This window comes from Rousettus aegyptiacus, unplaced genomic scaffold, assembly GCF_014176215.1.
Source record: "Rousettus aegyptiacus isolate mRouAeg1 unplaced genomic scaffold, mRouAeg1.p scaffold_m13_p_4, whole genome shotgun sequence".
Taxonomy (NCBI): domain Eukaryota; kingdom Metazoa; phylum Chordata; class Mammalia; order Chiroptera; family Pteropodidae; genus Rousettus; species Rousettus aegyptiacus.
This window is the reverse complement of record NW_023416307.1, coordinates 149,977,981-149,988,348: the sequence shown is the minus strand read 5'-3', so window position 1 is coordinate 149,988,348 and position 10,368 is coordinate 149,977,981. Positions and strand designations below refer to the sequence as shown.

The 10,368-nt window shown below is 39.9% G+C and overlaps 1 protein-coding gene and 1 long non-coding RNA gene across 3 annotated transcripts; one reads left to right on the top strand and one right to left on the bottom strand.

Annotated features, from left to right (window-relative positions):
• Positions 1-66: 66 nt before the first annotated feature.
• RPL14 (ribosomal protein L14) lies at positions 67-3,498 on the bottom strand (the record flags this gene model as incomplete). The annotated part of the gene is given in 7 exon segments (XM_016124060.2): positions 67-482; positions 680-733; positions 824-923; positions 1,997-2,091; positions 2,731-2,832; positions 3,323-3,387; positions 3,390-3,498. Coding segments are annotated over 7 exon segments (807 nt in total), but the record flags the coding sequence as incomplete, so codon positions are not given.
• A 9-nt stretch (positions 3,499-3,507) lies between these two features.
• On the top strand, positions 3,508-9,745 carry LOC107499595. 2 transcript variants are annotated; one of them, XR_001594309.2, is made up of 3 exons: positions 3,508-3,635; positions 6,994-7,136; positions 9,630-9,745. It is a non-coding gene; the product is annotated as an uncharacterized LOC107499595 (long non-coding RNA). The 2 variants fall into 2 exon arrangements; XR_004950442.1 differs by having other exon boundaries at positions 9,627-9,745.
• The last annotated feature ends 623 nt before the right edge of the window (positions 9,746-10,368 follow it).

The window sequence follows — 10,368 nt, the reverse complement described above, 5'->3', positions numbered from 1 at the left end:
GTTCAAGAAACCAGCTTTTGTTTTCCTACTATGTTTTTATAAGAAAATTTACTAAACTCTCATGCATCAAAAGATGTTAAAATTTATTTATGTGAAATACATTTGTACAACCCCAGCTCTAGCAACGGACTTTAATCCACGATTTAGATTTGCCAATGTGTCAAAAAGAACCTTTAATTTCATAACAGCCTCTTATGTTCTTATGCTTTCTTGCCAGAGGCCTTTGGAGCAGGTGCTTTCTGGGCTGGAGCTTTCGGACCCTTCTGAGCTTTTGGAGGCGCTGCTGCCTTCTGGCCTGCAGCTTTCTGGGCAGGAACCTTCTGGGCTGGAGCCTTCTTGCCTGCAGCGGTCATCTTTTTTGCTGGAACCTTTGCAGCAGCTGCTGCAGCTGTATCTTTAGCAGCAGGTGCTTTTTTGGGAGAAGCTTTCAGGAGAGCTGCCTTTTGAAGCTTCTTAACTTCAAGCTTGATTATTCGGTTCCTCTGAAAAATTTCATTTAGTTATCAAACATGCATACAAAAACTATTCTGTCCATCACATATATGATGTATATGAGACAATCCTTATGTCTCAGACCCCTAAGAAGTCAACTTTGGCCTACCAAGCTTGGGCAAACAATTACCAGACAAACAAGTTTAGGGTTAAAATATACCAATCCTGTAATATTTTGAAAACTTACCATTTTCTTTGCCTTCATGACTTTGTAACGATCAAAATCTGTCATCTTGGCTTTCTGTTAAAAAAAAAAAAAATCCCTCTATCACCTTCCAATCCTTGAAAAAAACAGGTGGTCAGAATTCAAATGACCTTAAGTCATTGTTACCTTTTCTCTGGCTTCAATCTTCTTGGCCCATCTCGTGGCTGCCCATTTTGTATTGATATCCGCCTTCTGCCAGGCCTGTCGAACATACTTCTGACGGGCACTAGAAAGAGCCAGGACCGATGGCTAAGAAAATCAGCTTTGAAGCCACACAGATCCAGGGACAGCTTTGTGTCCTCTGAAAAGCACAATTACTCTTCCCGTTTGTTGTACTTCTAGCTCCACTTGTTTCTAGAGAACACGTACCACCTGGCACACTACAGGTTTTACTTATTTGAATGGTATTCACTAAGCCAAGATGTCTTATGATCTCAAACACAACTTTGATAATAAAAAATGCAAACCAGCCTACGTTCAGGATTTAAAAATCACCTCTTATCACGCACAGAATATCATACCACAGTAGATGTGGAGAAAGCAATTTTTCATAAAGAATAAGGCGAAGTTAATCCTTAGATCTGTTTTTACTTTGTACAAAAATGCTTAAAGATCTGTGATCAAATCCAATTTTAATCAATTTGAAATTTCTTCCGAAAATTGAGTATTGAAACCCAGCATGTTTAAAAACAAACTAGTAGTTATGTGTTCCACTGGAACCAACCATCAATGAAGTTGCAATAACTAAATAGTAACACAACAGTGTTCTGACTTTCATAATTGACATCAGGTCAAGGAAGTCCTACTGATTCCCTCAATTCCTTATAAGCAGCTGGAAAAAGAACCTCTATAGTGGCTGCCATACTGAGATCATGTATGTTAAATATTTATAACTGACACACACTGGAAGTTTAATGATAGCTAATACTGGAAGAGACGAAAGTTATACTATTTTTATGTTGAATGTAAAAGTGACTAAAATATCAATAAGAATTCCTTAGGGAGGTTTTTGTTGTGTAAATCCTAAAAGAAAGGGGTACAAGAGAAGATGGCAATTCTAGATAAAACCAAAGCCGGGGAACTACTAGATCACAGAATTTAAAAAGTAACTAATGTCTATCTACTTCCACACTGTAAATTCTTCTAATTGCTCTCACTCTCAATACTGCTTACTGTATTCTCAAGGGAAAAAAAAAAAAAAGAGCAAAATAACGAAAACATTTTGAGTTAAACTGAGCAAACTTTTCTAGCATAAACAAAGCTGAGGGAGGGCATGATGGCTGGTGGACAGTTAGTTACCTGTGTGGGAACTTGAGGATGAAGTCAGTGAGCTGCATGCATTTGAAAGGCATAGCCTGTCTCCTTACTTGAGTGCAAGGTCCATCAACCAAGGCCTAAAATACGTAAATAAGATTAAAATCAGCACAAAACTGATCTCAGCATTCAAAATGAACAGATATTCTCTTTAACATTTGTCCTTTCAGAATCAACTCCCTATTTGGATGGTTTTTTAAAATGTTACATTTGTCCTTTCAGAATCAACTCCCTATTTGGATGGTTTTTTAAAATGTTAAACTATTAGTAGTGCAGCATATAACTTAACAACACATAATTTACTTGACAATTTTTGTATTTAATTCTTATATTTTCAACAAACAACTTTATGTTCATTCAGTCTTCAGTCAACCCCTCAGTTATTTGTTCTCAAATACTGATAATAGCAAACGAGGGCCTTCTATGTGCCTGGCTTTGTTCTAAATTTGCTCTACATACAGTAATTCATTTAAACATAAACATCGCCAACGTTTGGCTTATAATTTGTTAAAAGCTCTAGCTAGTTTAAGGGGCAGAGGTAATACTTAAACCCAGCCAACTCAAGTCTATGCTTGAAATCCCAACTCTGCCTGCTTCCTCAATGGTAAAATAGAGCCATTACCCACAGTACTCCTACCTTAGAGGGCCACTGGGAACATTACCATCTATACTGCATACCATCCACTGCTATGTGATGCTGTGACTTTCCTTATACTTACCCTGTTCTGATCAATAACATCTACGATCGCGACCAGCTTCCCGGCATGAGGACCAAAGGAGACATAGGCCACCCGGCCAACCTCCACGAAGCGCCTGAACACCTAAAATGGGAAAGAAAAATAACAACGAAGCCAATTAAAAGTCTCTCTAGTTTATAAGGCTTTGCGGCTTAAAGGCAACATGGCTAAGTACGACAAAAAAGAATGTTAAGAGCAAAACGTCCCAAGTGCCATGGAACGACTTGCACAAAATCTGCAAAGACGACGGCGACAAAACCCAGGTTCCTGCCGGCCTCCACGCCTAAGTGGCCTGTACGCCCCCACCAAGGCGGCCCAGCCAGGCCACGAGCTACTGCAGCAGAGGTTGGGGCGGCGGTGGCGCGCACGCGTAGCCCAAGCACGCCAGGCCGTCCACGCGCTCGCAGGCCGCGCGTCTAGAAAGCTCCTAAACTCCGTGATCCGCCCGCTAGGGTATCCTCACAAAGCACCACGTAAGACCCACTGGGCACTGCTACGCGCCCCCGCTTCCCGAGCCAAGAGGTGGTGGAGCTGCACGGCCAGCAAACTCGGAGCCCGCAACACGGACACTCACCATGTTGGCGGCGTTCGGCGAGAAGGAAGAAGGCCCGCCCAACCGTGCGCAAGTGAGGAAGACGGCCCGCCCCTGCGCTAAACGAGACGCCGACGTGGCTACCAATTGGTTAGGATTGGGACGTGCGTGCGTACTCACGCATGCGTGCGCAATCTCACGCTTGCTCACTGAAAAAGATGGCGGCGCCCACTCGAGAATGGCTCCTTTGTCCCGGATGCGAGCTGCGCGATTGGCTCCGGTCTTTCGGTGCTGGAGATCATCTTTTCGTACTTTAGAGTGAAGAACGCAGAAGCTATTACTCCAATATAACTCTGTGCGAATTCCATTTGACTCTCTTTCTGAATATTCTTCCATCCTTTCCACTTCTTAGTACTCCAGATTTTTGTCTAAATGTTACTCATAGCTTAGTACTAGATTTTTTTTCTCTCAAGCGACCCCAGTAATTTTGTCAGCATTTCATTTTAAAGTAAAGAAAAGTTGCAAAACTAGTAAAAGTAATTCCCATAAGCGCTTCTCTTAAGTTCCCCACATGTTAACATCTTATATTTACATTCTTATTCTATTATTTTTTCTGAACCATTTGAGAGGAAATTACAGACATGATGTTCCTTTATCTCTACACACTTAAATGTGTTAGTTCCTAAAAACAAGGACATCATTATCCGCTCCATCAAATCAGGAAATTAATAGTAATGTAGTCTTATTAACTTGCGGTCGTTATTTAAATGTTATCAGTTGTCCCACTTATGGATTTTAGAGCAAATGAAAAAAAGTTTTCCATAATACATTTTAAAATACAGGCTAGTTTTGTAGAATGTTGTAGGATATGTCTCTTGATAATTTATTGTAGTTTTCCTCATGATTACATTCAGATTATTAATTTTTGGTAGAAGTGCTATGCCCTTAATGCATCATATCAGAACACATGCAGGATAGCTCTTTGTCCCAATATGGCTGGATTAAGGTGACGATAATTATACTGACAATTCCCAAATCTATTTGTCTTTTCCTCTAAACTCTATGCCAGCATATCTTCCCTGGACTGTTCTAAGCAGCCTCCCGAGTGACTTGCTTTTTCAATTGGTCCATTTAATCTATTGTCTGCTCATCAGTCGGAGGGATCTTTTTAAAAAATCAGATCACATCTCCCTATTTAAAACAACTTCAATGACTTTCTGCATTATTTAGAATAAAATCAAAACTCCTTACTCTGGCCTTCAGGGCCTTGCATCACATGCTCCTATATCTGAACACATAACATCCCTCGTTCCCCTTCACTGTGCTTCCGCCACACTGGTCTTGAACAGGCCAAGCTCCTTCCTGCTCCATGACTGTACATGGTATCTCACCTGCCAAGAATGCTCTCCCCTGTGTTTATACTCATTGCATGGCAGTGCCAATTCATCTGTAAACTTTTTCCAGATAGCTCTTCTCAGAGTCTTAATCCTGACTGACACACTTAAGAAAGCAAAAAATAAAACAGGAGAGACTCTTTGTCCCTTTTCTAGCTCAGCTTTTTGTTTTCCTCAGAACTGTTATCACAATTGCAATTGTTTGACTCATTTTTCTGTCCATGTAGATTGTAGTTCTGCACCAATTGGAATAAGTTCCTTGAGGGCAGGACCCTGGCCACCTTCTTCTCTTAGCACAATGCCAGATAAGGGACTCATTAAGTGCATAGTGAATTAATTAAGGCTTTAGGCCTTGATATCTGCTTTATAATTTACAAGGCAAAAGACATGAATGAGAAACATTTATAGTAGCACTTTTGTAGTAATTGCCCCCAAACTGGAAACTACCCAAAGGCCTATAAATAAGAGAAAGGATAAACTGGAAGTCTGTAGCAATGTAGTCAACAGCAACTACATGGAACTACATGAATTTACACATAACAGTGAAATAGGTCAGACACTAAAAGTATATGCTGTGTGATTACATTTATATAAAGCTAAAAACAGGCAAACTAATCTGAGTGGTGGCAGTAATGATCGGGTTTATTCTTGGCACTGACAGCAGTGGCTGGAGGTGAAAAGGGCCCATCCGAGCTGGTAGTAGTGGTCTGTTTCCTCATCTGGGGGTTGGTTACATGATGTGTTCAGCTGGTGAACACATGATTTGTGCATTTCTTTTCCCAAAATTTATGTTAACTTAAAAAAATTTAATGGCATTTCTTGGCTCTACAACCAGAGAATCTGATTTGTAGGTCTAGGAAGGGGCAAGAATCTGCATTTAAAAACAAGCTCCCCCTGTGGTTCACACAACACACTTTGGAAACATTTCAGATTCTCCAGTTACAAAATTTTTTTTTCTAACGTTCATTATCGGCTTATGTCACCCCTGTTTAAAGTCCTCCAAATGTTCATTTTTATCCCCCGTTGCGCAGAATGAAGTCCAAACGCCCTGTTCTCTCATGCTTGTGGATTTGTGCAGGTATAGGGAGGCTTTTTCAAAAGGAGTATGGATTCTAACCTTCTTCTTATTAAACCATCTCCCTCTGTCGTATTTACATCTCAGTTAATGGGAACCCCTACTTTTAGTTGCTCAGGAAAAAATTTGGGAAGAATCTTTGACTCCTTTTCTCTCGCACTCTGCATGCATACATCAGCACATTTCATGGGCTCTATTTTCAAATACATGCAGGATCTGACCATCGCTCGCTGCCTCCAGTGCTACCACCCTGGTCAAAGACACCAGCATCTCTCATCTGGATGATTCTGATCACCTACACATTGATTTTCCTGTTTCTGCCCTTGCCCTCTTCACTTAATTTTTCTCACTGCAGCTGGAGAGTAAATCCTTTAACCCAGAAGCCAGATGTCTCTCCTTTATTCAAAATTCTCCAGTGGCTCCCTCTTGCAGTCTACTGCATCTTAACTCTCTGACCTCATTTCTTACATCTTTTTCTTGTTCATTCTGCTCCAATCACACTTGCCTCCTCTCTGTACCTGGAACATTCTCCTACCCCAGGGCCTTTGCATATACTGCTTCCTTTGGCTAATTCCTTCACTATCTTCCAGTCTTTATTCAAATGATGCCTTATCAGAAAAGACTTTTCTGACCTATTTGAAAAAATTAGCAATCCCCTCCCCTGCTCTCATCACTCCCTATCCTCCTTACTCTATTATTTTTCTCTGGATGAGTTACAACCCCCTGTACAGTATCTATTTAGTTTCTTAGTGTCTGTCTCCCCAACTAGAATGTCAGCTCCATGAAGACAAAGACTTTGTCTACTTTGTTCACTGGGGAAGCTACGGCACTTGGAACAGAATCTGGCTCATAAGACATAATCGATATTAGCTGAATGAATAAATGAGTGAGTGATGAGTGAGTGAATTGAATAGGACTATTTTAAATGAAACTGAGGCATAGAAAACTTCAGAGAAGTTTAGGCCAAGGTCACTCAGCAGTGAACAGCAGAACTAGAATTCAAACCTGGTTTGTGTGATGTCAGAGCCTGACTGCTTGATCATTTTGTTTAATATTTGAGAAGAATTTTAAATGAGATGTAAAAGTGCTAGTGCTATAATGCTATGAAAGAAATAAGATATAAAATTTTAACTCCAGCATGATCTTAACTATGTAAAAATGGATAAAGAAAAAGAAAGATATTAACTATAAAGCAGTGAGATTCTGAATGTTTTTGAAAGTATATTTTAAAACTCTCATTGTAGAAAATTCCGAAATACACAAAGCAGACAGAATGGCATTACGCACCCCGATGGACCTAGCACCCGAGCCTCAAGGATCATCAAACCACGGGCAGTCATGTTTCATCCACATCATCCCTTCTATGTCATTTTGGATCAATTCACAGGTGTGGTGGTCAATTTTATGTGTCAACTTGGCTAGGCTACAATCCTCAGTTATTCGTTAACTGAGTGTGGTTGCGAAAGTATTTCGTAGATGTGATGAAAGCCCATAATCACTTGTTTTTAAGTAAGAAAAGTTATCCTAGGCAATCAGTTGGAAGACCGTAGGAGTAAAATCTGAGAAAGGAGAGATCCCACCTGTGGACAGCAGCTGGCTCAGGCCCTAGGTTCCTGCCCTTCCTGCCAGCCTCCCCTGCCCATCTAGCCCCACGATCACGTAAGCCAATTTCTTGCAAAAACAATCTCTTAACATATACTTCCTACTGGTTCTATTTCTCTGGTTAAACCCTTAACTGCCACACCAGACATAGCATATTATCAGGAAATAGTTTAGCAAGTATCTACATGGTAAGGATTCTTAAAAAAAAAAAAAAAATCCTCAATATTATCATCTCACCTAAACAACAAAATAACAGGAAATTCCTTGATATCATCGAGTGTTTGGATTTCTAATTGTCTCATTATTTTATAATAATAAAAATACTTTTGAACTAATGTTTTTTCCAATATATTTAATTAGGGATGGGGAGGGGGAGAGAGAGAGAGAGAGAGAGAGAGAGAGAGAGAGAGAGAGAGAGAGAGAGAGAGAGCGCGCGTGAGCGCAAAGCAAGCACGCAACGTGAGGAGGATGTACTCTGTGGCTCCAGCAGAGGGCCTTTGTGTCTCATGTGTTTCAAGAGGAAAGACATTTGTCTAGTTTCTCTCCAACTTCAGCCTGAACTCAGCCTAGCTGCTTAATTAGCATACAGTATAGACTTTTGACAAATGTATGATGAGTGAATGAATGAATGAATGAATGAATGAAGTAAATGGATGAAAGAAATACTTTTTAAAACTTTTATTCATCGGCTGTACTCTGTTCCAGGCACTGCCTAAGTGCTAAATTTTCTCTTTTCTCAACTATCCCATCAGGTAGAGATTATCCCCATTTTATATATGAGTAAATCAAGGGTGAAAGACACTACAAGACTTTTTGAAGGTCATCGAGGTAGCAAATAGAAAATTCCTGAGTTAATCTAGATCTATAATTTTATTTTTTTAAATGTCATATAGGACGTATGGAAAGTGTATAAATGGTTGAAAAGGGTATACCTAAACTACTACCCATTTATAGAACATCACTACCGCCCCAGAAGTCCTGTTGTTAAGCTGAAACACTAACCCCTAACATGATGGTATTGAGATAGGGGCCCTTAGGTAGGTAATTAGGGTTAGATGAGGTCATGAGATCATGAGGGGGTGCCAACTGATCATGATGGGATTAGCGTCCTTGTAAAACTACTTAACTCATGGACTTTGATGGGGCTTAGAAATTTATGAATTTGACCTCAAAGGCAGGGGAAGTAAAAACAAAAATAAATGAATAGGACTATGTCAAACAAAAAAGCTTCTGCACAGTAAAAGAAAGCATCAACAAAACAAAGAGGTGACCAAATGAACGGGAGAAAATATTTGCAAACAATGCCTTTGATGAGGGGCCGATATGCAAAATACATAAAGAACTCATACAACCCGACAACAGAAAAACAATCCAATTGAAAAATGAGCAGAAGACCTGAAAAGACACTTTTCCCAAGAAGACGTACAAACGGTCCCCAGATGAAAAGATGCTCAACTTCACTAGCTACTAGGGAAATGCAAATCAAAACCACAATGGGATACCACCCCACACCTGTCAGAATGGCTGTCGTGAACAGGACAAGTAATAACAAGTGTCGGAGAAGCCGTGGGGAGAAAGGAACCCTCGTACACTGCTGGTGGGAATGTAAATAGGTACAGCCACTGTGGAAAACGGTATGGCGTTTCCTCCAAAATTTGGAATTACCATGTGACCCAGCAATCCATCTTCTGGGAATTTACTCAAAAAATATGAAAACATTTATCCATAAAGATATGTACACCCCAATGTTCACTGCAGCATTATTCATGGTGGCCAAGACATGGAAACAACTGAAGTGTCTGTCAATCAGATAAAGATGTGGTACATATACACAGTGAGATATTACTCAACTATAAGAAAAGATGAAATACTGCCATCTGTGACAACATGAATGGATGTCGAGATTATTGTGCTAAATGAAATAAGTCAGAAACAGTTGAGAACCATATGATTTCACTCATAAATGGGATATAAAACTAAAAGTAACAAACAAGACAAACAAACAAAAACTCACAGACACAGACAACAGTTTAGTGTTTCCCAGAGGGAATGGGGGCGAGGGAGAGGGGGTTGGTAGGTATGGGTAAAAGGGGTCAAATAGATGGTGATCGAATGAAATTTAACTTTGGGCGGTGAACGCAATGTAATCAATATACATATGACATATTATTGAACTGTACATTTGAAACCTATATAATTTTATTAACCAATGTCACCTCAATACATTTAAATAAAAAAAAAATACTAGAAAGCTCACTCTCTCTTTCTGTACAAGCAGAGGCAAGGCCGTGTGAGAACTCGGTGAGAAGGCAGCCGTCTATAAGCCAGAAAGAGAGCTCTCACCAGGAACTGCATTGGCAGCCACCTTGATCTCAGACTTATCAGCTTCCTGACTGTGAGGAAATAAATTTCTGTTGTTTAAACCAACCAGCCTATGGTATTTTCTTACAGCGGCCCTAGCAGACTAGGGTATCTGTTTATACCTTTCCAAACACAACTACTATCTTCCCCCAAACTTAAGAGTAATAATTGCCTTGCTTTTCTTTAGAGTTTGCCTTCTATGTTGAGTCTTACCTGCATTTAAACTTTATGTGAAAGCAAACTCTTTGTGATTTAGATGCTATATTTATCTGATATGTCTATGATTTATTGCCAACCCCTCAGTCATTTATGGAAGCAACATCAATCAACAAATATGTTGAGTATATAATACATTCATGGCACTTAACCAAATCCAAGATTATACCTGGGAGGTGTTAGGTCCATAGGTATTTCTTAGATGTATATCAAATGAGTGAGTGAGTGAGTGAGTGAGTGATGAATGACGGGTTTTGCCTTTATGTGGCCTTCTGTCTGTTTTAGAAACAAGCCATATGCACACACGAAGATAAATAACCATACAAGAATTTATGATGTAATTAGTTTTTAAAAGGTGGCCCAGCAGATAGACCAGTGTGTGTGTGTGTGTGTGTGTGTGTGTGTGTGTGTGTGTGTGTGTACTCATGTGTGTATGTAAG